Below are 27033 nucleotides of genomic sequence, written 5' to 3'. Positions count from 1 at the left end.
ATTCCTTGGGTCTCCTGCTCTGTCATGTTTTACTGACTATTCTAATTGTGACAACTGAGTCTTCCTGCTGACACTATTAAACCTCAGTTTATCTTTTGCTTGTCTAGGAGCTAAGGAGATACCTTTTTCACCTTTCACCCTTACCTTTTTCACCCATGATGGTTCTCTTTCTGAATCCCTATTGTACGCGAGGGCATTTCTACTTTTAAAAGTGAGTGGAAACATTGTAAAAGGGAGATTTAAAAATCATATAGATTGTTTCCTGAAGGCAAAATTAATTATTCTAATAGCAATCAGCAGCTGACACCAAAGTTTCTAGAGGAAGTGCCTCCAGTGGTGGCAGAAGTGAACAAAAAGAAGGGAAAAAAATCTTGTTTGGTCAGATCAGAGATACTGGATTCTCAAGAAGGAGAAGAGAAGTCAAGATCGTTTTGTTACATTCAAGCAATATTTCATTCGCTGCTGCTTAGTGAGTTTTCAAGATCCTCTGTGCTTTCTCTTATTTGCCTCTGTAGGTCAATCAGTTCAAGCCTATTGAAATAAGAGATACGTTATTTTCTAAATCCCCTTCTTTAAGGAGGATAGAACTGTTTTGAGGATTGGGAAACGGGTGGGTCCACCAGATGGGCCAAGGGTTACCTTGTGCACTGTGTGCCGGTTCCTCTGCCATGGTGTCGCATCTTCTGCTCAGGTGGGCCTGAGTCAAAACTGCCAGCAAGTGCATTCCTGCTGCAGGCTGGAGCGAGCCTGACCGCGTGTCCTGCTTTGATCCGACAGAAAGTGTTAAAAATAACAGCCATAGGGCGAGAGCCTTATTTTGACTTACAGGCAGTAGCAGAATATCTCCCAGTGTGGGCTCGCTTGTCCTGTGCATGGCAAAACAGCTCAGAAGGAAATGAAATTCAGATAGATGTACTGTATCTAAAAAAACCTTAGCTGCCAGCACCTTCTGTTGCTGCAGGAGTCAAGAGCCAGACTCCCAGCAGCGCGGGACTCGGAGCTTGCACGCTTTTGATTGTTTTTCCAGGACTTGTCTGAAAAGAGGAGGTTTATTAAGCCATGTTGGTGCAGGGCAGAAGGAGCACATGGGCACTTCTTCAGGCTGGGAGAAGGTGGTGCCCCGGGTGGGCGAGCAGCAGAAGCAGCTTCTGTTTCTAGTGCAGTGAAGAGTTGGGTGACTCCAAATACCTGGATCCAAATATCCCCCAGTTTTAGGAGGATACATATCATAAAATCATAACTAATTTTTAAGTCCATATACTGTGATTAATTTGCACTTGGAAAAAGTGAATGAACGCAACAAGGATGCACATACTGAGAAATGAGCAGCTTAAAGTTACAGAAGCATGGGACTGATCTGTATGGGGAAATGTGGATCATATCCCCAGGTTGTATCAATTAGCACATGCTCATTTTGCTTAGTGTCTTGTCAGGTATTGATTTGGCTGATTATATTTTTTAGAAAAGCAAGTTTTTGTCAAAATCTGTTTCTTCTTCTATATAGGGTGATGTGATACAGATATTATGGTATTACCGTAGATTATGTATAATAGAAGGGAATACATAATGCTTTCAGTTTTAGTTTTCAGTATTAAAAAATTGTTTTGTACTCAGGATATTAAAAATACCATACTGGAAGTATTCCCTTTAGTGTCTGTGTTAGCACATTTTAGAATGCATCTATTGAAGGGGTAGTTTGGAATAGGTGCAAATAGAGGCTCACACAACAGAAGTTTATAAATAATACATGCATAAAACATTTGAGAGCACATTCCTAATATTTCATATTTCAGGAAAATAAGCTGTTGAGACTCTTAAAACATATGCTAGTGTTTTGCACTCTGACTGTTTTTCTGAAGATTGAATGCTTTGGAGGTTGAATATCCTCTTATCCTTAGCAGGAATCCTTCCAAAACGCCTGAGCCTTATGAATAAGGTAGTGTGGAAAGTGCCATACGGCAAGTGAGGCATGTCATGATTTACTTACACACTTTTGAAGGTTAAGGATCTTGTAGTCTAAAAGGCTTATCAATAATAGCAGCCAGCAGTCTCTCAGGAAGTATAGTAGAGTTTATTAACCATAAAATAGTTTGTTAATCCAAATTCCATGTGCTTCGAGGGAAAAGAAAGACAATATGAAAACAGTTTTCTAAGTGAAGGTATTTTTTAAGTAGCAGAGTTCAGCTGATCCATACAAGAGCCAAGCTTTCATAAGCAATACACAGGAATGTGTGCAGCTGTACCCTGAGCTGTGCTCGTGCTTGTTTGCATCCTGCAAAGAAAAAGAGCTGCCGCTTATTCCAGACATTGGGCCTGCACCAGAAAGGCTTTTGTGTGAGTAAAGATAACCTGCCATAATCAAAGGTGAAACACAGGAAAAAGTTCAGTAAACAAAAAAAGAGATATGTCACTTTGCTGACTCCATTTGGATTTTCAGAACCTTCCCGCACTGGCCGAATTCTTCTGTTATTAACATATATTTTCTGTCGGTTCCAGCAGGAGCTGAGAAATCTTATGGATTTCAACAGGAGTAACGTTAATACCTTGTGGAGTATTTATGATTGCTCCAGCTCACAGAATGCGTCAGACGGAAATGGCAAACAGGAATTTTCTAATAGAAGAGCTTTTCTGTTGCAGCTTTTAGTGGAAAGTGAAAAACACAGAAAAAGTAGGCAATGCATAGGCCTCCTTTTTAAGGAGGCATTTTTTAATCCTTAAAAAGGCAATGGATTCCCTTCAAGAAATCCAGGAAGGTCTTCTCAGGAACTCTGTTAGAAAGCAGGAAACTGCATCCATTTTCTTCACATCTAAAACAAACACTGAACTGTTCTGGTATCTTCACCTCTCTGCTGCAAGAGATTTTTGTTCATATTATTGGAGTCAATCCTGTTAGAGCAGCTGAACAACACCCTGGCTGGTTATCCTTCCCTGGGTACAACTGAACTTCTTTGTGGTGTTTAGTTTGATTTTAATACTTCCTGAGTTTGGCAAAAGCTGAGTTTTCCTTGTTTATATTTAGATTTATATTATGTCATTGTTGGAAACTGGTAGTTTAATTAAATTTCTCCCTACATAAGGCAGTATCACACCAGGAAATTTATCTGACCAACTCAGTGTGGTGGTTAGTGTATTAAATATTGATTTGAGACCTAGTAATGGTACCATTAGTGACTGTGCAGGAGATTTGTTTTATCTTGTTTTAAACTGCATTGCATGTCATGAGAAAATGTGATCTTGCTGTCCTGAGTCGCCTCTGAATTTCACATTGCCCATCAAAGGATAATAAATTCTGTTAGAACTAAGGAGTTTTATTTTATTCATTTAGTTTATTTTTGTCTTAAATGTTGTCTGTCAGAAGTTTTTTAATTGGCTTCAGTTATTTCTCCTCACAGCAATTTAACTGCGGCAGAACCCAAACCATGACATTGACTCTAAGTCATTTCCATTACGTTCTTATGCTTTTTATATGCCTTTGAGTGATGCTCCTTTCAGCCGAGGGTAAAAGATGCTGTTAACTCTCATTACTATTAGATTATTTGTATTTATTCCTGGGGCCCAAAATGACTTTCCTTTCTTTCTTGTTGTTGTGCTGTCGCAGCTGGACAGCTGGCCGGTAACTCATCGGTGGAGATGTATCGGCAAGTGCTCTTGTCAGGCTGCCGCTGTGTGGAGCTGGACTGCTGGAAAGGGCGAACAGCTGAAGAAGAGCCGGTCATTACACACGGGTTCACGATGACAACAGAAATATCCTTCAAGGTACAGCAATCCAGCATGCTGCAGGAGTTGGCTTTATTTGGGACAGTTCTTGCCTTCCTCCACAGCAACTGGAGGAAAAGTGAATATATGATGTAACAATAGGTGCCATCTGGGGACTGGGCGCAGGGCCCGGGTCCAGACTCCTGTGCACATCTCTGCATCAGGTCTCGTGAAGGGGGAGAAACAAGGCAGACCACAGCCAAGGCTGAAGGACCAGGTATTGCCACTACAACTGGTTTTCAACAGTGTGGCCTGGATCTGCAGATGGGTCTGGAGCCAGGACCGTAGGGAGGAGGGACTGGTTTGTTTTACAGCTCTGTAGCGTGCAGCAGGGAGGAGAACTGAGGTTGCCCAGCAATAAGCAATGTGTCAATTTACTTATTTTCTCAGGTGAATGGGAGTGGGATACAAAAGTGCTGAACTGAGGTGGAAAAGAGCAGCAGTTACAGAAATTTCTACAACTTACAAGCCTGTAAATTCGTATGAGCAGAAAATAGGCTACTCATGCCCAATCGGGCAGGTCCCATCCACTCATCATGATATTCACAATTTTAAAAATGAATGACAGTGTGTACAATGTTACCCTTATCCGTGATACTTGGGATTAGATTTTGAAGCACTGGAGGCCAAAAAAGAAAAATTAGTATCTTTGGAGAGCATGACGGGGTATTTGTGACATTCAGACCTTAAATATATCATCTGTGTTTCTGATGTTCATCTTCCATTTGCTTTTTCTGTAATGAAAGGTAGAATCCATACCCTTAGCAATAACCTTAAATTGTTATCTTTTTGTTATTCTTAAAGATGTTTTTGTCAGAGGAGCAGGATGGAAGTGTTTTCCTATAGTGTTTAGATGGGTAGTCAGCACAGCTTATAATGCTGCATCAGGATATCATTTTTGAAGTGTGATGAAATAATTCTTGTTCCTCTGAGATGAACTTGCCGTGGAAATACATTTCTAGATTTACCTGTTTTCTCTGACTCTTCACTTACTGAGTTAATAACGGCAAAATGTGGAAAACAACCTTCTTGCACGTTTGTTTTTAACTTCCCAGGTATGTTTATATGAAGCCAATTATGTTTATGTGCATAGAGTTTGATTGCTGGAAGTTCCTTAATTAAGGAAGATAGCTCTTAACTCCTTTGGTCATGAGCAGGAGTGGAGTTTAAAACAAAATTAATCTGATTCTTAAAAGGATCATTAGCAGGCATGAGGATTATCCCTGGTTATTTAGATGTTCAACCCTAGGCGTTGAGTTTGCTGGAGTGATATTAGAAGATATTTTAAACCTACTCAAGAATATTTCATGTGTCATCCTTCGGGGCAAATAATTTTTCTTGACACATAAAAAATATCAAAAGATATTGACTTCTGTTTTCTTTTCAACACTGGAAGTGTGCTGCTTGCCTGAGGAGGAGCAGAATGATAGTGAAATAATGTGTCAGAAGTGTGTGAATCAATTCAGAGCGATCACTGGGTCTTAAATGCTGAGTCATTTATCAGCTCACGCTTTTGGCGTGACCATGGCACACAATGTTTGTGTTCAGTCTGTCAGTTTTCAGTGCTCAGATAGGCTTTCAGAAGCGATAGATACTTCCCATCCTTATGTTGCTGTGCTTCTTGTGGGTTTTTGGTTGGGTTTTACCTTTCTTATGACATATAGGAATCAGTAAAGTTTTTCTCAGCTGCACATTGTGAGCTGCTGCCAGGGTGAGATCGTAAAGGGAGCAACTTTTTATGTCATAACCAGGAATCCTTGCGAATGTTCTTTATATATACCTCGGAGACCTGTTTCAGGTGAGTCATTCTGCAGCCAGAGTAAAGTGTGGAACTTAACGTGTTGTTCCTCTCTGACCACAGAGAATTTGCGTTTAGATTTAAATGCGGTGCAAGAGTGAATCACCAGCATACCTGTTTTTCCACTGAACCAATGCCTGAGCTTCTCATCCTCAGATTTCATCAGTGTAATCCTGATTTTACTCTTTCAGGTTATTTTCTGCACACATGCTAAATTTCATCCTTTTGTGCAGTTGAGAAGGCAGTTGAAAATAACTCTCTGGATTTACTCCACAGCTGGAGCAGTGTGTAGGGGCAAGAAAGGCCTCAGGACTGCTTTGGGCAGTACCTTTTAGATCCAGTCTCAGGTGTTCCTAAGCCTTGCATGATGTTCCATAACCAAGGGGAGGAGGGTACAGGTGGGTGGAAACCAAGATGATGCTCATGATCTGAGCTGAGAGCGTCAACATGGCAGGACTTGATATTTGTAACCCAGTTCTCAGCACTGCTTTTCCCATGTAATGGCAAAATTGCCTTGGAAGCTTTTGAGAATCCTGCCGGTTCTGAACAGTGTGAAGGTGGTACCAGCACTTTAGTGATGGATTGGAGCTGGAAAGAAAGTGTGCAGCAGGAATCGCTCCATTGTGTGTTCCCCCATGGGACAACTGCTGCATTATTTCTGCTTATTTCTGCTTTAATGAAGACTGTACATTTTCTTTCCTGGCTTGTGCTTTCCTTCCAGCCCTGGATTCCGCAACCCAGCGTCAGAAGAATGTACCAGGAGCTCAGCTTTCGTTTTAGGAGGTGTATATATTACTGTCCTGCTTCTCAATCGAGCCTTTAAAAGTACAGAAATGAACAAAAGGAATCCCCACAGGAGGCTTGTTTAAAATAAATAAATCGTCTAGATTTTAGTCATCCTTATCATTTGGGAGGGAGCAGGTTACGTGATCTTAGAAGCTCTAGAGTTTGAGGTTCTTATAAGCTCCAGTATTTGACAGCAGTGCATATGGAAAGTCTTCAGTGTTTTATAAATTCTTTTGAAAAAAGGATTTGTATTCCAATAGGGAAACATTGAATAATTTGTAACAGTGAGTGCATTACTATATGTGCACCCCAGTAAAATTAGTGTTATCAAACGTTTCCTCTAGTAGATTTACAGTTGCCATGGTCTACCAGAGCTGAAAGGAAACTTCTGTAAAGTTTCAGTTTCTGAGCCCTCTGATAATTACTACACAGCCAGCAGTTAATGGATTTCTCATCAAAAAAGAGGGAACTAAAACTTGTGAGTCAGAGTAACTAAGGATTTCATGGATATGTGCTTGAGCTGATGATATTTAGAAGATATGCATTTGTCAGAGCGTGTTTATTATTATGCAAAATAGCCGTAGCTTCAGGCATGGAGCAACTCCACACAAAGACCAAGTTTTACATTTAAACTATTGATTTATACAGGCATAAGTCATTTCTTGAGAAATGCTGTGCTTGAGGCTCATCAGACGTTTTGGAGATTTGATTACAGTTCAGGTTGTAAAATCTGGTAGCTGCAAAAGCACATCCAGAGCTTTTTGGGATGTTTAGAATGGAAAGTCTGATTTCAGGTAGTTCGGGTGTGATTTCAGACCTCTTTGGGTCTTTTGTGTCTTCAAAGACCAAAATGCTGTTTCTTTAGAGACATAAATTTGTAACTGTGTGTATTTTGATTTTTTAGGAAGTAATAGAAGCTATTGCTGAATGCGCGTTTAAGACATCGCCCTTTCCAATCCTTCTTTCCTTTGAAAATCATGTGGATTCGTAAGTAATTACCATGTTTTCCTGTATGGTGTTATATTTTTTATAAGTTCTAAGAACAGTATTATGTGTGCGTTTGTGGCAATTTTATTGTATGACGTGATCAACAGCTCTTACCCCCAAAAAACCCTTTATCAGCCAAAGGAACTGAGATGATCAGAATGAATCGGGTGTGCTCTTGAAAACCTTCCTGAATGAGAACTTCTTGTATGAAAGAGTTTGAGTAATTGTGAGGCTAATTCTGTTAATGTTACAGTCTCAGTATGTCCTACTGGAATGTAGCAGTACTACATTAAAAAAAAAAGGCAATATTTCACCTGCTTATGACCCTATTCTGCGCTATAAGCATATTCTGTGCACGGAATTTGGTCTTTTTCTCATGTGTTACAAGCAGAGGCCAGAACCATAGATTAAGGAGGGTTACAAAATAGGAGGTATGAATGGCCAGGAACTGTTCTGTTTCTGACAAAAAATACCAGTTTGCCTAAAAGAGGAAAAAAAATAAGTGAGAACACTTCTAAATTTGTTTCTGTGATTTATTATTATTGTCATTGTCGTCATCATCATTATCATTATTATTATAATTATTATTATTGTTTTAGTTCTAACTGTGGTTTTTAATATGGAGACCACATGGTTCAAAGCAGGGTGACGATGACACATAACATGTGCCTCGATGACACATAACATGTGCCTTGACTTCACTTGCCTTTTCCACTTCTCTTTTTTGCTGTGAAAACATTTTCAACCCTTCTGGGGCCAGTTTGGACTGATATTTTTTATTATTATTGTTTTTAAAAGTGAAATAAAAAGTAATATTTGGGGCAGCTATGAATGATTTAATACAAATCTGAAAAGATGTTGGCACTTTTGTTTCTTGAAGAGGAAAAGAACTCCTTTGCATTGTTTTTGGAAGGACATTCTTGTCATAAAGGAAGGAACTGGTAGAAGCTGTGCAAGAATGTTTTTAAGAACAGATGTGAAATACTGATCAAAAATGATGTAGGCAGAAGCATTTAAAATCTTAGAGCTGACCTACACTACCTGTATATCTCAGTCTAAGTTGACACTGTCTTTTGGGGGTAAATATGTGCTTGCTCTGTGCACATTTAAAGGCCACGTGGTTATAATTTAAACAGCTACCTGTTAAATCCTGCTTAGTTAGTTCTGTCTTACTCTGAAAGACCACACAGATACTGTATTTAATTTCTCTAATCAGTCCATTCACTCCTTTCTTTTGGGTGTAATTTATATAACTTTGGATTTGCTTATGCTTGCGTGCTGCTGTAGGTGTTAACTCATGGTGCTTCCAAATACAACCTCTGGTCTTTAGAAAAGATCTCAACCATCATTCTTTAATGTATTCTATTTTGTATTCATTCCTCTGTATTTGTTAAAATATACATTCACTGTGTTACTATAAGGCAGCGAAAAAGCAACATCCAATTTATTTCAACCAGAAGGGTTACATTTTTCTTCCTTTAAAGTCATTAAGACTTAAACCTTCAGCTATTCCAGGGTGATCTGTTCTATTTTAGGAAAGTAAAGAAGTAAAATATGTATAAAATAAACTCCTGTCAGATGTAAGATGAAGTGGCTTGAAACTACAAGATGAAACACTAAAAATGAAAGGTGGTATGAATCTGCAGGAATGTGTCAAAAAGGGAACAGGGTTGCTGCTGCATTACGCTGATCTTCGCAATTTACCACACAGAAACCATTGGACCTTTCTCTGCAGAAAACTCCAGTCATGGAATAATGAATTCCTTCTAAGTGTATTATTTGGTGTCCCTTTCCATGCACTGCTATGACATTGGGTTTCAGCAAAGCAAGTCTGCAAAGACAATATCAAATGTTTTCTTTCTGAGGCTTTATTGCTATTTATTATTTTCTGCCGCAGTAAATCACCAGATTAATGTGTATGACTTCTGATTTTGCTTCGGATGAAAATAATTTCTAGTTATTTTACCAACTGCTACAATTATCCCTTCATTTCCTCACCAGTTGCTAGAGAAATCTGCAATTAGGCATGCCACTCACAGGAACCTTCATTTCATGGAATGCTCCTTTTGTGGTTTTGCTTAGTTGGAACGTTGTTTCTTCTAGATCTTAAAGATGGACTTTGCCCTAAGCGTTAACAAAAAAAGTGAGATGTTTTTATAGAACTGCTGTCAAACAAGTCCTCTGACATCAATTCCTACTTTAGGGTGACCAAATTTTTCTTCCGATCTTCAAGTTACAAGAGTTGGTGTTTAGGTGTGAAACGCTGGTCCTGCTCAAATCACTGGAAGTTTTGGCATTGGCTTAAACAGAAACATGGGTTTAGCCTGTGTTCTGTGTTCGTGGCTTTTAAACAAACTGAGATTATCAGAGGTAAATAAGTCGTACAACACCACCATAGATGTGACAGTGTTCATCTCCCCCGGACACAAAACACAATTTTTCTTCCTTCTGGTTTATGTCCATGAGAATATTTTTGATGTTTTTTGGCCTACCTAGAGAACCGATGATTCATTAGCACCTAGTGTTAATCATCTCATTGTGCTTTCTTTCATTGTTTCTCCTAGAATGGCTCCTCTCTAATATCTTTACAGCATATGAACCATTTTCACTTCCTTTACCATTCCTCCAGTGTTGTATATTCAGTCTTGCCTGTTTTTATACAATAAAAAGTTTAGAAAAAGAGGCAAACTTATAACTTTTAGAATATATAAAATACTGTGTACGCCATTATTTATATTGAAGGCAAAACATGCACACTGAAAAAAAGATGATACTAAGAAAAGATGTGGTTCTGTCAAGAAATAGAAAAGTGCCCTGAAAATGTTGAAAAGACCTCAAGAAGACCTTGACGTTTGGAGTTGGGCTTGCAAGAAGATAAGCAATCTGCAAATCTGAAAGCAGACACTATAATTAGAACTCCACTGATGACATAGCAAAAAGGTTAAGTGATCCTTGAGCAGTATCCATATAAGATTGCTTCCAAGATTACATTTAATTACAGTTATTCATATTGCTGGTTTCTTGCTGGAATTGTTATTTCAAATATTAACAGGATTTTTATCACTTTTTGTTCCTGCACTTTAAATTATTTTTGACTCTTCTGGGAAGCATCTGTGCCTTTGTTTTATGCAGAAGTGATGATATAATATAATGTTAGGAACAGTAGTTGTGCAGTAGTGCCAAAGAGCATCTGTAATTGACCTTCATAATAGACATAATGCAAACACAGTAAAACAAAATACAAGCAATGGTAATGAAAACATTTCCTAATGATCTTTATATTTCCATATCTCCAGGTATCATGTTTCCACTTCCTTTGCCCTGGTATATTTTGGGAATATATATATATATATATATATATATAATTAGTCTATGTGCTACCTATCTGTGTCTCCACAGAGAAAATCATAAAGCAGATAAAGTCAGCTCTTTTGAGACAATCAATTTTATTACAACACCTGAATGCTGAGAGAATTTCTAATAACACGAGATGTGGACCAGGAAATACCTGTTTTTTTTTGTTCCATAGCACAAATGGGGAAAAATGTTGATGTAGAAAAGCTGGTATTTCAATCTGCTCTGGTTCATAATTTTGAAAGAAGGGAGAATGAAAATCAACTGATATTGCAACTTGTAAAGTAGTATAACAGTAACACATAATCTATATTGTTACTAATGATCTATCTCTTGAAACTATATATATATATGTATATATTTTAGAGAGAGACACAAAAAATACCACTTGACTGAATGCTGGTGCTCCTAAATATTCTTTATTCCCTCTTTGGAGCTTTTCAGAATCCCTGTACATATAGTCCAGTTCACAAAGACAGGTAATTTTGTAACATCAAGATTTTACTACTTAGGCCTTGTCCACTACTGCAAGATTATTTTTTTTAGTATTAAAAACCATAATTTTTTCACATAATTTTCCTTTTCCTTCTTTCTGCCTCTGGGATGCTGTGACACTGGAATTTATAGGCTGAACCAAAATAATATTGCATTCTATTTTTCTCTTTTTCAAAAATGAAAGTTCTCATTGTACGCTCTCCGAGGTAAATATCGTTAAACACAGAAGATCTGAAGAATTTGTTCTAGTTGTGGCGATAGTTTACAATTTATTAGGTTAAACTCTTGCATATTTTTTTTTATTCCTATTGAGAGTTCCTTTTGGAATTGACATGCCCATTTAAAAATAATGGTGTCACATCTAATTACTACCATTTCAATAATTGTGCTCTTTTGATTCAAGGAAATGTCCTTTGAACTTTCTGGAGCCTCAGAGCGTGGGTCTATTCTAAATATACACTGATAAGAAGACTGAAATAAAATTTGCTGTAGTGACCCCTAGACTTAGAGCAAATATGCAATCATTTGCTTGCTAGAGTGAAATGTCTTTATTTTCCGTGGTAGCTGGTGATTAGAAATAGCTAAGGTACTGTCACAGCCTGAACCGTTCTTCCCATCACCTTCTCCCTTGTGTCGTCTTAGTTCCACTGCCTTGCTTGTCTTCATCTTCATTTTCCATCCTCAGCTAAAAGTAGCTCTTAGCTTTTTTTGCAGAATTGGCCGCACGCAAAACAAAGCATTGATGGAACACCGTGCTGGTTTGAACCGCATGCAGCACTTGTGTAGCTTTGTGGAATGATTTAAATTCTCCTTGCAATATGTTTTGTCAATGCCTGAGCTAATGACTAGTTCACCCTGTATCTGCTTCAAGGGACATCCAGAATGCTGAGCTCGGGGAAATTACATTTCCTGATTCCAGTGCCACCCAGCGTTTATCTCAGCTCTGCTTTGGCCTTGCTGACCCCAGAACAGCTCCGGTGCCAGGAGCTCAGTTGGTTGCTGATGACAAAGTAGACACAGTGGTGGTTGTACTCTTGGTTTGCAAGAGAAAAATAAGCCCTCCTTTTATTTTTTCCTATATACCCAGCTTTATCTTGCCATGAAAAATAGCTCCATGGTAACATAACCCCTTATACTGCTCATGTATTTTCTGCGATATGCAGATCATAATTAACAGTAGTTGAGGAAGTTATATTAAGCAATATAAACCTGTCCTTTGATTGAGACTTCTATCAAAAAAGGAAGCTTTCAAAGATACCCAAGCTCAGATGTTACAGGTTTTAAATAGGCACATATAACAAAAATACACAGTAGTCTAAAATTAGAGAGTGACTGTGGCACTGAGCTGCATTTAAGGTTATTTGAGTAATATTTCTGAGCAGTATAACCTGTCTTCAGTCCTAAAACTCCCATCACTGATGTGCAGGAATTATTTAATTCTCTGGTTACGCTTTGGGAAAATTTATTATGAGTAGAGTTTTCCGAGGTTCAATTTACTTCTAGAGGATGTCATGAAAACCGCTGAAGTAATTTACTATACAATTTTAACTAAAATTTAGAATTTGGTTTTAAAAAAGGAATCTGATGCAGCTTTGCTGGTTTTGAGCCCCAGGTAATGTCACCTGCTCCTTCTTCTGTGTGGTTGTGCCCCATAGACACATGGAGTGGTGTTAACAGAGCCACCGGCACAGGAGATGGGTCTCTGTGTTACTGGGTTGGGATTTATGCCTTAGCTTAGGTATGACAAAAAGAGAAAGAAATCCAGGTGGGGTCGTGGGGGTGAGAGCGATGCTGGGCGTGTGTATAAAATAAGGAGGAAAACACTTAAACTTTGAATGAAACAGTTGCTTGAAAGAAGCGAGTTCATGTAATAGTTATTTTCCAAAACTGAAAACTTAATTTTTTAGTTTTCTACTAAGTGCATGGAAAAATATACCTCAATGTTAAAATTTCAGTGTCACTATTATTCAATTGACTAATGCCTTTACTTTCATGTATGATCCTTTTGATAAGCTCTAATTGCATGATATATCTAGGTCTCTCTGAAAAATTCACAGCAATTGTATCAGAAAATTATATCTAGTTCAGGGATATTAGATATTCCATTACTGCTACTTTCACTCTGTAGCATTAACAGGAATCATTTATTTCTTTCTCTTCTCTCCTTTAGTCCTAAACAACAGGCAAAAATGGCAGAGTACTGCAGATTAATATTTGGAGATGCACTGCTTATGGATCCATTGGAAAAATACCCGGTAATACAGTTTGGTATTTATCAGATCACAAATAGCTGTGTGAATTTTTATTTGTGTGTTTCAGTCCTGTGTCATTCTTCATATACAGCCTTTCAAAACAGAGTCTAAAGGAGGGGGTTAAACAACGTGAGCTGTTGGTGACCTAAGCATATCATTTGTGATGCAGAGATTGTTCCGATACAGTGAATTGTAATCTGCTAAATGCAATTGATTCTCATAGCTGCCATTTTATAATGTGGTCTTTCATATTTGAACTAATACTTATTTCGATAATTACTGTAGACATTTCATGAGGCGTTTTTCTTTTCTTCTTAAGTGCCCACAGTAGCCCTGTTTCATTTAATGTTGAGATTACCTCTAGTGCAAAATACGTTTCATTTTAACAGGGCGTATAGAGGTTACAAAATTATCTTGCACTATGTGGGCCCTAAGAAATTGCCATAAGCTCATTTATTTTGTTGTGGTAACAAATTTCTCTTCCTTTTTCCTCCAGCTTGAACCTGGTGTTCCTCTTCCAAGCCCCATGGATTTAATGTACAAAATTCTGGTGAAGAATAAAAAGAAGTCACATAAATCTGCAGATGGAAGTGCAAAAAAGAAGCTCTCGGAGCAAGCTTCCAACACATGCAGCGATACTTCTAGTATGTTTGAACCTTCCTCCCCTGGAGCAGGTATGAATTGAATCGACAAATCTATTTCTTCCTAAAACACAAGTGCTTAATTACAGCTATAATCCAATCCTTTTACATTGCTCTAGTAAGGTAAAGCTGCACCAGCGTGGGTCTTAGGAGAAAACAACGCTAAGTGTTGTTGATTCGGGAGTCTGAGAAGGCCGGCGGCTGAGGATCACTGACGGAGTGACCTGAAGCTCAGTGATGCGTACTAACATTTATCTGCACTGCTTTGAAAGCAGAGCGAGCTGCCAGCTCCTCCGCCCTTGGGTGCCTTTTCTCTGTGTCCAAGCTCAATTCCAAATGTAAATGTTTTTCATGTTGTCTCAGAGATGTTTCTACTATTTGGTGCCCTTTCGGACTTAACCCATTGCACAGGAGAACTGCAGTGGTTCTGCAGTGGCTGAAGTTTTCGGGTAGCTGGATGAGGTATCTGTTCCTCAACCTACTGTTGTCTTGCATTAGTTGGGAACACATCACAGACCTCTACACAAAGTGCTATAAAGAAAGACGTTCTTCTCTTCTAGAGACAGAAACAGGCAAAAATAATACCGCAAACAAGTACTTGTTGCCATCAGAAATTATAGGGAATATAGCCAATGAAAAACAGTGTATTACATTTGGCTTGTTCATTATTAGCCGCTTTTTTAAAACTAGAAATGAAATAGAAAAGTTACTATAATTTAGTGCGTATATTCTGGTAATGCCTATGGGATCTGCAAGGGACCATTGTGAGTGTTGGTATGCAGAAGTTAGTAAGAGATGGTCTTTGTCCTGAAGAGCTCAAAACCTGACTAGAAGAGACAAAGAGAAGCGCAGGGAAAAAGATGAAGGATTTGCTCTGAACCACAGGAGCCTGGACAAACAACAAAATCTACATATCCCAATTCCCAGCCCAGTGTCTGTTCCTTACACTAGAATTTCTTCTTCCTATTAAGACTGAAATTTTGCATTGCTAAGGGCATTGACATTTATGCCCCAGTAGTAGAAACCTTATAGGGCAAATTGAAAGTTCTACTGGTATATAAGTTCATTACTATTTGCCATTAAAAAACCATTTTCCATTGTTTGTAATTTTTTATAAACTCTGATTAACTGAGCTGAAAATTTTCATGCTGGCAATTTGCCTCAAGCTGAAATAAAAAATAAAACAAACCCTGCTGTATTTGTGGATAACATTGTTTATCCTATAAGAAGCAACAGAGGAGTTTTCAACCATTGTGTTAAGAACCTTCCAAAAGGCCGTGCTTGGATTTCAAAGGAAGATTCATCCTGGTGTCAGGAATGATTTAATACTGTTTTCTTGATTTGCTATAGACAAATTCCAAGCAACAGAAAGATAAGCGTGTGTATGCCAACTGACTCCTTTCCAACACTTGAAATCAACCCTGGTTTCCTAACTCTACATTTTTGTTACCAGCACATAGTGAGACCTTGGTGGCAAAGGATATGTCTTTTGCTTTTGATTTCTTCAGAGTGCCTGATCTGCATAGAGGGTAACAGGTTTGTGTTTCGGGAGCCTCTCTATGAGCTTTTATAGGAAAAGACCTGGGCTGTGAATGTAAATGTTGATGATGATGCAAGGCAGGGGGTCAGTCCAATAACAGGGTGTATGATTTTACAAATTAACTGTGAGTATTATGTCTGTATTCCCTATATAACAACCTCTCTGTTAACTGGAGATTGCAAAGATGAACACTTACAAATTAGAAAGAGCTAGAACTGAGATGGCAAAATTGATGTGGTCTCTTAGTTCATCTGTGACTGCCAAAATACATTACTTATAATCCTTCTGTCAGCCATTGTTTCTCCTTGAGGACACATGCCTCTTTTGGAAAATGCAGTTAGTCGATATTTTTTCTCTCTCTGTCATTCAATACTTGATCCCAGATCTGGCATCTTCATCTTGCAGTGCGTTACTGTGGGGGTATCCAGGCTCCATATGAGCACTTGACGAACGGCAGTGTATTTATCTGAACAATACCTGTGGGACGTGAAATAATATTAAGCCAATTTTATCTACGGACAGCCAAGTCTGAGAGGGCTTAAGAGCAGTTTAGGAGTAATTGACAAGGAACATCCAGGATCTGATCTTTTTAAGAAGACTTTGAATTTCTAAGTATTCAGAGCGCAGCTCCAGAGGTTTCAGCTACAGCTATGAGCACACAGCATTTCTGGAAGTCAGATGCCAGATTTCTCTTTGTGAATGCTAAAATAAAAATATTAACCATTTCATAAGGCCACTGTGGCAAGACCTTGTGAAGAGCGTGGTTCCATAGGGCAGTGACCAACAGTCCCTATGACACCCTTCTTTTAACCACCTCGTTCCTTATGTGCATCTCATATCAGCAGCGTGTAGTGCTGGAGCACTGCAAGCATTATGCTCCTTGATACCCAGTACTAATTACTTTCTGGAGCATGAGAAGAGTAATGCAATTAAAGACTCACTAAAGGGAGCCTCATTCTTAACATATCTTAACATTGTTTCAATACTCCAACCTTAATATAATCTTTACATTGGGCAAGTTGGGCGTATTATTCAAATAACCCTATTGTATAGCTCCTGTAAGAGTTACTGCTGATCTCCAGGAGAAAGTTATGCTGATTTAGCCTTCTTGCGATTTTAAATTAGCTTTTTCACAGCGGTGCAAAAAACATGGAGATTCGTACTTGAGTTGACAGCGTCACTGTGTCTCACACTGCATGAGGTCAGATTTAAACTCAAATAAACCACTCTTTTGATGTGTTTATAAAGCATGCCATGTGAAAGCTAGGTGGCGGTGATATAGTAGTGATAATTAAAAAAAAGAAAACAGATTGGCTTGCAAGGTATTCATGAAAGTGATGTAAAAAGTAGCTTCAGTAGGGTATAATATTTGCCAGTGGAAAAAGCTTTTCTAAAGGTACAGCAAAGCTGGCAAAGCAGAAGAAGAATTTGAGATAACATTTGTGAGGTAGATTGTCATTTTGGTGAACAAGCATCTGGGACCTGGTTGTTTTAGCACAATGAACAGACACAAGCAAGATTGTCAAAGAAGTTAGATTACACTGCAAACAGAACAGTGGCAGTTCAGCAGGTATGTTCCAACACTGGGCCTATACTGGAAACAGCCCAAACTTGCTAATTGAACAGTATTTAAATTTTCAAGTAGATTGTTATTTCCTCACTAATAGGATGACATTTTTGTCAGAGTAATGGGTGCTGCAAGGGAAGAGTTGCAGGAAGAAAGAGAGGGCGGAATTTCCTCCATGATTTCATGGTGACTAAATAGAAAACTGGATAACGAGTCGTAGGCTTGGTGTGTGCAGATGCATCGGTACGTTGGTGCTGCATGCCAGCTGAGGCCATGGCCCACTGTTACGAAGGACACTGTTACAGCAAACCGAATAAAGTTCATTTTTTCCTTTTTAAAAATCAGTAAGTGCTGATGATACAGCCTGTGGAAAAAGCAAAAGGTGATTTTCCCCCACAGGATGCTGATGGCTGCCTAAATGTTACAGAGCTAACAAGCTGCGCCAGCAAGTACCACATTTATAATCCATTCGGGCTGTTATTTTAAAGGAGTCTGTGAAAGCAGATTACCAGATTCTTCTGAATTTCAAAAAATGTATAACCTTTAGTTTCATTAGGCTCTCAATATCTGTCACGCTGCTGAGGCATGGTGAGAATGGATAATATTTAGCTCTCTGCTTCCTCAACCCGTGGTAACAGGGATTTGGCTTGTCATTGCCAGCTCTCCTCTCCTCATCATCTTCCATTCAGTGTTACTGTGTTGAACCCCTCCCCCCATCTGTGGGGATTCAGTCTCCTTCGTCCACTTCTCACGTTGCCCCATGAGCATTTTTATTCCTTCCTCACGCTGCCCCTCTCACCAGGGGCAGCTCCTTGAAAACATCCTTGAAACTGCCCCATTACTCCACCAAGAAGTTTCCTGTGCTTTTCTGCCTATAAGCAGTTGACAGCATCTGCATTCTAAGTTACCTGTTGTGGCAGGGAGCAAAATATTTTGATTTCTTGATGTTCCTCTGTCCATGGGCAAAGCTCTTCTCATATGTGGAGGGCAAGCCCTTGGAGCAGGGCTCTCCATTTTCACTGTACTTGTATGCCACACAGCATGGAGTGGTCCTGTCCTGACCTGGGTTTGTAGTCCCATCTAAATGTGAATAATAATTATGCCATTACAGGTAGTTGTTCTTTAGACAAGTTCACACATACATACTAAACTTGACCTGCAGCACAGCTACATATCCCAGCCCACGTGCGTTTATCATTCACGGTGTCCTCCTGGGAAGCGGTAAGAGTGATGGCACAGGGCTGATCTCACCGCTGCTGCAGGAGGGTGAGCGTGAAGGTGTCCACAGCACAGACATCTCCTCAGTCTGGCCAAGGTTTGCTCTGACTTTGTGTCCCAGCAGTGGAACGGGAAAAGAAGGTTGGGTTTGAGCACAGGACCGTGCTGCTGGGTGAAAGGCAGTGCAGATGTAGTCATACTTTCTAAAATACTAATTTTAATTCTGTGTTTGCAATCCTGTGTATTATTTGTCCTGGTTTTACTGTCTGATGCAGAACTTGAAAATGAGATCTAATCTCCTTGGGAGTTTTCTTGTTAAATATTTTAAAATAAATGAATAATGTGTTGCGTACTTTCCTCCCTGGACACTTCTAGCAAGAACAAGCCATCATCTACCTGGTATCTCAGCAGTGCAAACTCACTGTGTCTGACCATGTCCTCCTTTTTGTGGACTATGCGAAGTGTTATTTTGTCAATCTGGTTAAATCAGTTGAGAGCTTCCCATCCAAAGACTGTCACTGCAAATCCTGGGAGAGCTTGGCCATCTCTTCACAATGTGTTGAGGTTCCCTGAGCCATCCCTTGAGCCTGTTGAGCAATCATGTTATTTTCTTCAATGAAATGTTCGTGAATAAAAGCCTGACATTTCAACATCTGCATCTGGAAGGAGGCGCAGCCTGGGTAGTCATCATTTGGTTGTGAAAGGCACACTCATTATTTAAATCATATGTGCTCTCCATGTTCACAAGGGACCCACTGGGCATGATTCAATCCTGCTGGAACAAAGAGGAGTTTCTTTATTGACTCAGTGGGCTTTGGATTAGATCCTAAATTGACAGGAGGAACCAAGACTGAATTACCATTCTCTGGAGAGTATGGGAATGCTGCACAGTGGTTAGATTTTTGTGCTGCCAAAATAAAATTGCCACTGCTGAAAGCAAGCTGAAAGGTTTGTGGAGTAAAATCTTCAGGGAGCATTGTTGGTCTTACAGGTGTGGATAGGTGACTGCAGTGGAAGTTAAACCTTCTTTTCCAGAGTCGTCTTAAGTTACACAGTGTATAGTTTCTGACAGCCAAATCCACAGGAGAAGTTACAAAAGAGGAAGATAAGATTGATATTCGTTAATGGTTTAATTTCTGGTGCAACCAAATCAAAATATTTTGGAGGCGAGGGGAGGCATTTCGTAATTAACAATAAAGAATGTGTCTTGCCTATAGGAATTTGGTGAGTACACCACAATTGGCAACAAGGCATAAAATGTGTTTTATTTGGTCCCGTTTACTCCATCAGTACATTTTGAAGGAAAGGATGAGCCTCCTGCATAATCTTTGCATTGTTTGGTTTGCACTGCCCTCAGCCGGTGTGTGTGAGCTGTGCCGGCAGCAAGGCTCACCTCACTGGGATTGAAGTCCAGCTGATGCTGAATCTCATCCATTTTCATGCACAGTTTCTTCACTGAAGGTTATGCAGGGATCCTGCAACAGAGAGGGAGTATGAACTCACATCTCAAACCCCAGGGCTGTGCCACAAGCATGAGAACATCTCTTCAGAGTCGTTTGTGATACTGTTCCTGCACACTGTGCACACTGTGCGCACCACAACGCTCTTTCCTCAGTGCCCATGATTTCTAAACACTGAGCATCCAGCAGCTGCAAAGGAAGAGCTTTTGTTTGTTTGGACAGCAAGAAGTTATCAGTGCTGAGGATGGATTAATCTCTCGAGACAGTGTATTTGATTTGTGCAGTGACAAAAAGCACGTATATAATGTAGTCTTCTTTAAGCAGTGCTACTTGCACATCTTTATTGAATTTACCGCTGGTGTTTGTAACTATTGCTTCAGCCAGTAATTATCTTCTGCTTAAAACTTTTCAGGAGAAGCAGAGATTGAAAGCGATGATGATGATGACTATGATGATGACTGTAAAAAGTCGTCGATGGATGAAGTAAGGGTGTAGATATGTTTTGCGGTGATGGGTCGGTTCCAGCAGTTGTGGGTTGGCTTGTGTTACAAGGACTGGGACTACCATCTAGTGGAGAAAGGACGGCAAAGCACTGGGAAACACAACACCAACTTCCTGAAGTTGGTTGTTAATTGGTTTGGAAGCACATCTTTGCTTTGTTTATTTATATTTTCATTTACTGAAGAATGAGAATTAATAGCATCACAGCTAATCTGTTTTAGACAACTGCTTGTGGTGTATTTAGCATTGTTGGTAGAAAAACTTGACATCAAAAACTGATTATTTATCAGACAATACTGATAAATGTACTCAGCACTATGCATGGGTAAGGGTAATTCAGTCCCATCCCTAGGAGTCACATAAAAAGCATGAATACAGCAGAAGTTTAATTAAACATTGACATTTCATAGCAAATTTTCTTCTTTACTTTGTGAATTTCCCCGTGTGAGGCATTGACTTCACTAAACTGGGATCAATGCAAGATATCACAGTTGATAGAAAACTGGGCTTTGGTTATTGATGGCCTCCGATGGCCACCGTCAACAGATCAAAACTGCAGCGTCTTCCCTTCTCTGTCCTAGGGTACTGCTGGAAGTGAGGCTATGGCCACAGAAGAGATGTCTAACCTGGTGAACTACATTCAGCCTGTGAAGTTTGAGTCATTTGAAGTGTCAAAAAGTAAGTAAGCTAAGCATGAGCAACATCTTATACTGGAAATTACCTCGCAAGTGTTTGGAAGGAAGTTCTGGAGAAATGCTATTTGGCTTCCTCTCAGTTAGATACAGGCACGCCGACAGAAAATGTTCCCTTGGTATCCAGCCAAATAAATCCATATTTACTTTGAAACCTGCATTAGTCTAAACATCAAACTTTATCAACAGTAAACATGGTGCCATTTCAAAAGCATTTTTGAAAATGTACTTACATTGTCTTTGTTGTCCATGACTGAAGAGTAAGTTAAGCAGTTTGAGAAAGGTGGTTGTAAATATTCCTTCAGGTTCAGCAAATGCTTTATAGTTTATCTCTGCTACTTTTATAGAGGATTCAGTGTAAGCAGAGTCCACCCTTTCCCGTATGCAGATTCACTCGTTCCTGCCTCTGTGTGTTGTATAGAAAAGGCCGTAATTTCATCCCCTGCTGGCTTTTACAGAAGATGCCTTGCTAGGAATGCACTCAGTGGCATCCTCAATAAACACTGCAGCATCTTTTCCTTTCTTGGTGCAGAACCCCCTACTGTTTGCCTGCCCTTTTTCACTTTGTTTTGACAAGTTGCAATGTGCTCTTGGAGCTTTTTAGTTAAAGAAATGTGTAGCATTTTGATTTTTTATGGGTTTGTGGAGGCCTTGCCAGAGAACAGGTAATTGGTGCCTGAGTCCATTTCCACATACAAGATTTTGCATTTACTCATCGTGAATAATAAACATATAAGAAGTTACCTACTTGTTCATTTGTATGCGGGTATTTATACAGATGCACACACGAGCATTTCCAAAATCATGCAGAGAGGTATGCTTGTTCCATATAGTAGTGTCCTTTTGGATGTTTGTAATCTCCTCTGGCTCTAATGGGAATTACAAAAACACAGTGGGAAGGATATATTTCCTCTGGAAAGGGAGCCATGTGAATCCTAGCAGGGCAAGCTGATACAGCTTGTATAAAATTGTCTTGTGTAGATTTATTCCGTTCACATGCTTTTCCGAGTTCCATCTTTTGTAAAGAACTGCAGACGGCCAGATTTTTTATCCTAAATCTTGATGTGACCTTTGATCAGTCATATTGTTTCCGTGAACTCATGAAGTTAAGGGATTAGTACGTCTGGTCTTTGTGTCAAGAAAACCCCATCATGTGGTAAATGTTAAAGCAGTGGCCTTATGTGGTAAATGTTGGTGGCTGGTTAAAGCAGTGGGCCCTATTGCATGACTTGTGGCTTCTGGGCTCAGTCCTGGCCTGGACTCACTGCTGGACCTTCAATAAATTCAGTGGAGGTGAGTTGAGTGAAGAAGGAATTAAATGAGGATTGTTTTTCCATTTGCTGCCTATCTAGTTGTTGCCCAAATTTTATTTTTGTTCACCTGACTTTGTTTCCCTAAGTGCAGAGTTCCAAAATGGTTTTTATACAGTTTCATCTTTTCAGTGTTACTCCCGTTTTCTAATTTAAAATTTTCTAATTCAGAATTTGTTTTTATTTGTGATCCTGGCTTCCATAGTGATAAAAGCACCTCACTGTTTCTGTCGTTTATACATTACAGAAGTGCATTTTCTGGTCTTGAATCCAACTTGTTAACAGAAATGTTGAGTAGCACTGGATCCGTAACTGTCCCCTGATTGCTCTGACTAGATATGTTCCCTTTCTCTGACAGCAAGTAGCTATAACTGTAATTTTTCAAGTTTTTCAGGCAGTTTCTCAATGCGTTTTTGTTCACTCCATGGTGACTCCCTTCTGATAAGATAGCACAGTGTAATGTATCACAAGAGAGAAATGTGTCTCCTGCACGGTGTTCTCTTCAAAGAGCAGTTTTCTTAATCCTCTCCAAACACTACAAGGAAATAATTGTTCTTATTTTAATTAGGAGTTTGATTAAGCCCTGGACATTTAGTAACCAAGACATTTAACAGCTGCCAGTTCTGGTTTCCTACAGATGCTTTGCTTCAAGCTAAGGCTGAGAGATACAGTATATTACTACAACAGATTCCAGCACCTATATTCTAAATAGAATAAAACCACTGTATGTGTGTTGGTAGTGTTTTCCCATTAGTAAGGAGGAAGGATGAAGTAAGAATAATCTCAGTGCCTTAATGTGGAGGTGAGCTGGCTGGAGTAGAGTCTGGAGAAAGCGAGGAGATTGCTTGTTGGGAAGGGAGTGGGAGGAGAGCAGCCTCTAGGGAATCTTTTGCCATTAGAAGATAACAACTATGAATAATGGCAGTTGAATGATCGTTGCTAATTAGAATTAGGCAACACAGTAAAGTCTGAGTCTCAACTCTCCTAGGGGGGAAGAATCACTTTTGGAACTCTACCGTCATCCTCTGACTCTTCAGCATACACTGAGAACAGTTTGTAGTTCACAAACTGGCAGCACATTTTCCTCTCACATTGGCCCAATCTAGTTCGTCACTTCTTTGGATCCACTGCTTCCTTTTTGGCTTCCCGTAAGGGAAGCGCCCACCTGTTTCTGTCCTGCTTCTCTCTGCAAGACAAGTGCTTTTCTTCAGTTTTATCCCTCTCCTGCAGCTTCGCAGTTTGACTTCAAAGAGCCAGCCAGGCTGGCCTCCTGGCCATCCCTCAATTACTGCAGCACATTTGCTTCAAAAATGGGATGAGGGCAAGCCTTTTCTCTGCTTTACTGGTTGTTTTCAATAAAGTGATGAGGCTGGAGAGTTCATGTCATAGCACAGGCGCTGTTTCTCTCATTTTTAAAGAGAGTGGTGCTGAGATATCTGATGGATATTACCTCCCAGCGCCAGGCAATCTACCCAGCTGATTGTGATAAATTGGCAAGCTGTCATTTTACAGATATCTTTTGTGCAAAAGTGTAAAGGAAAATATACTGATGCTAGAAGGGTCTTGCCTTAGGCTCTCTGCTATAGCATGTCGCATGGGTACATTGAAGAGCTGTGCACACATCAGGCAAAGGTGAGTAACGAATGATAAATTAATATTCAGTCCCACTGAGTTACAAGCTTAGAATGAGCTTTTTATCACTGCCAGGTTAGAAAGTTTGACCAAATTAAAGAGGTCATAGAAGCTCCACATCAGTCCAGGGTTAGGTCTGAAGACCTGCTGGGACACAGGAGGGTATCTTCAGGCTCAATTAGATAGCGATGTTTCCATGGCTGTTTGAGACAGATGTGACCTTACTCTGACATACTGAAGATGACGAGAAGCGCTGTAGGCGCAGCTAGCGCACTGCTTAGTTTAATCTGATACGGGCATTAGTTATTATAGCTTCAGCTTGGCTAAGAGCCCTTGCATTTGCCTGCAAAGACAATCTGGAGATCCAGTAGTGCCCTCTGCGTTCCCCACAAAAACTACCGTATTGCCTCCGTGGCTCACCTGGGAGCTTTGAGCTCTACCTCTCAAATACATCAACAAGGTATTTTGCAAGCAAATATGAGGGATTGCTGCGTGTGCACTGAATTTCTGTTGCTGGCAGCTGGAACGGCAGCAATCTCAGGCAGTACCAATGCCCTTGATTTGGGCAGCACTCCTGCAAGTTCAGACCGAGCCCTTGAGTATGTTCAGAGCGAGCTCACTGCTGTCAGCAAACAATTGTGTATGTAAATTCTTTGAGATCAAGGTGAAATGAGCTGGTGAACAGTAGGTGGGGTTAGGGGGCTGGGACTAAACCAGTAGTTTTCAGCTCATGCGTCACATATGATTTCATGCTCTAATGTGTCGCTGTTTTTATTTCTCCTTTAAACTTCCAGAACGCAACAAAAGTTTTGAAATGTCTTCCTTTGTGGAAACCAAAGGGCTTGAGCAACTTACGAAGTCTCCTGTGGAATTTGTGGAGTATCCTTGACTTTCAGAAAGCTGCTTTCTTAGCCTTTCTATATCTGAGATCTGTTACAGGGCTTTATTGACATTTGGAGACAGGAGCTGCGGAAATAGGGAACCCCAATGAAATTTGTAGATTTGACTGTCTTCCTAGGTAAATTAATTGGCCTAAGTTCTGATGAGCTAATTTAAAAGCTGACATGAGTCCTTGTGCTGTGGGCTAGGACCAGAGGGAGTAGGTATAAACTACATGTTGAACACCTCATACTTCATATTCTCATTGTTACATTTATCATCCTATATGAGGTTGTATGAGTTACGGTGAGCAGATTGTCAAAATGTGACTGATGTTTTTTTGCAGAGTCCCAAGAACAACCTTGCTTTCCCACCATACCTCTAGTTCTAAGAGCATTGAGCTGTTTTATTGCTACACAATTTTTTTTCTTTAGTTTTTTTTTAATAACTTTAAAAGAAAAACTAAGAAGCCTTCTGTTTAGACCTTTTGATGTTTCTCAATGAATCTCATCATGGCTGCAGTTAAGAATGAATGGCCAAGATAAAAAAGTGCCTTAAAGAAGATTAATGGAATGCTATTTCCACAGATAACCTGCAGCATGTTCTCATCTCCGAGATTAGTAGACTCAGCTATAAGAAGTGCACACTCATCATTTCTGTCCAGTGCTTATTCCAGAAAAGCACTTTTTAACTGAGCATCTCTCCCCCACCAGAGTAAGATCTGTTGCTTACAGCTATTTGGCCTCTATAAATGCAGTCTTAGAAAACTCCAAAATTAGTAACTGTAATGACAAATGGAATGAGTTCTTTTTAATGCATATGCCTGTCCTATTTCCCTGTTTTTTCTGAGTAGTCTGTACAGAAACAAACAGCACCTTTAGTTACCCCATATTTGTCATGTCTCCTACAAAACTGTGCACCTCTGGAAGTGTTATGGTTGCAGAAATTCAATAAGGAACCCACTGTCATTCTGTAAAGAGCACCTGCATTCAAATATTGCAGTCGCACTTGCCCGCAAAGTGATTTTTGTCACATGTACTGTATCTTAACTGCTCACCGTTTAGATACAACAAAATGCAGCTAAGCCGAATTTACCCAAAGGGAACACGTGTAGATTCTTCGAACTACATGCCACAAGTCTTTTGGAATGCCGGCTGCCAAATGGTTGCTCTTAACTTCCAAACTGTAGGTAAGTTATGCTGGTCTCTAGATTTTTTAATTTGTACCTTACCACTTCCCTCCTACACTTTCCGATTCATAGGTAGGAAAGGCTTTATGCATCAAAAGATGTCTAGTGATAGAATGTTACTACAGAGCTGTTAATTAACATTTTTAACACCATTTTGTTTTTTATCTAGGAATATTCATAATTACCATGCTGCAGCTAGTGTAATACACATACATAATGCCCTCTATATTGCCATCATTTGTAAGTGGTTACCATTGTGCAGCATTTCAGATCTGGCAGGGGTTTTTTTCCTGTGTCTTACAAAATCTCAGTATATCAAGGCATAAGGTACTTAGCAAATTCCACTTTAAAAATGAGTGTTTAAGAAACAAAGACATCTGGGCTCTTAGATGTACAAGTCACTTTTGAAATGCAATGTGTTGTCTTCCAAGGCTATGTCTGTTCTGAGACATACAAATATCTATTGCACCCCAGGATGTATCCCAGCTATGATCTGCCTCTGGGCATGTGGTACTATGGTATCATTCCCTTTTCCCTTTCCAGTTGTGCCCATGTATAAACCACCTTTCCATGGAAAGCAAATGCCTATGCAGGCTGGGAGTCTGCAGAGTAGTAAAAAACTCTTTGGGCCAGTATCAACCAAGTATCACATACCCAGCGTCTTATGAAACTTAAGTACTCTGCTGGGTCGAGTACCACAGTGAAACACTGAGGGACTCAAAACTTAAGCATCAAGGCCTCTTTTAAAATTTGAAAATGTTATCTATTGAGTAATCTCTCAAAGATGTCTTACGGATGTCTTTTTCTTGTCCAAAGAATCCAAGAGTGGCTGTAATCACATCTGAAACCTCTTTTAACAAGCAACGGTGTGCCATAAATAGCTGTTTACATCACAGTCACTTTGAAATTACAATAAATAACGTTACTGCTTTTTTACGCTGTTATCTAACCAGGATGTTATTCTTATCAATATTTT

General features: G+C 39.6%; 1 protein-coding gene across 3 annotated transcripts in view; it reads left to right on the top strand.

The window, feature by feature from the left end:
* Positions 1-27033, top strand: part of PLCB1 (phospholipase C beta 1) — a 405394-nt gene that overhangs the window by 295549 nt on the left and 82812 nt on the right. For all 3 annotated transcript variants that reach the window (XM_021282907.2, XM_065059870.1, XM_065059871.1), the window contains exons 11-18: positions 3599-3756; positions 7245-7327; positions 13347-13431; positions 13925-14102; positions 20267-20337; positions 20937-21033; positions 24784-24868; positions 25933-26057. In XM_021282907.2, the coding sequence (XP_021138582.1) occupies positions 3599-3756; positions 7245-7327; positions 13347-13431; positions 13925-14102; positions 20267-20337; positions 20937-21033; positions 24784-24868; positions 25933-26057 (882 nt within the window). The remainder of the gene's footprint in view (positions 1-3598; positions 3757-7244; positions 7328-13346; positions 13432-13924; positions 14103-20266; positions 20338-20936; positions 21034-24783; positions 24869-25932; positions 26058-27033) is intronic.

Source organism: Columba livia, chromosome 3 (genome assembly GCF_036013475.1).
Source record: "Columba livia isolate bColLiv1 breed racing homer chromosome 3, bColLiv1.pat.W.v2, whole genome shotgun sequence".
Classification (NCBI taxonomy): domain Eukaryota; kingdom Metazoa; phylum Chordata; class Aves; order Columbiformes; family Columbidae; genus Columba; species Columba livia.
The sequence above is the reverse complement of the archived record's forward strand: the minus strand, read 5'-3'. Positions and strand labels throughout refer to the sequence as shown.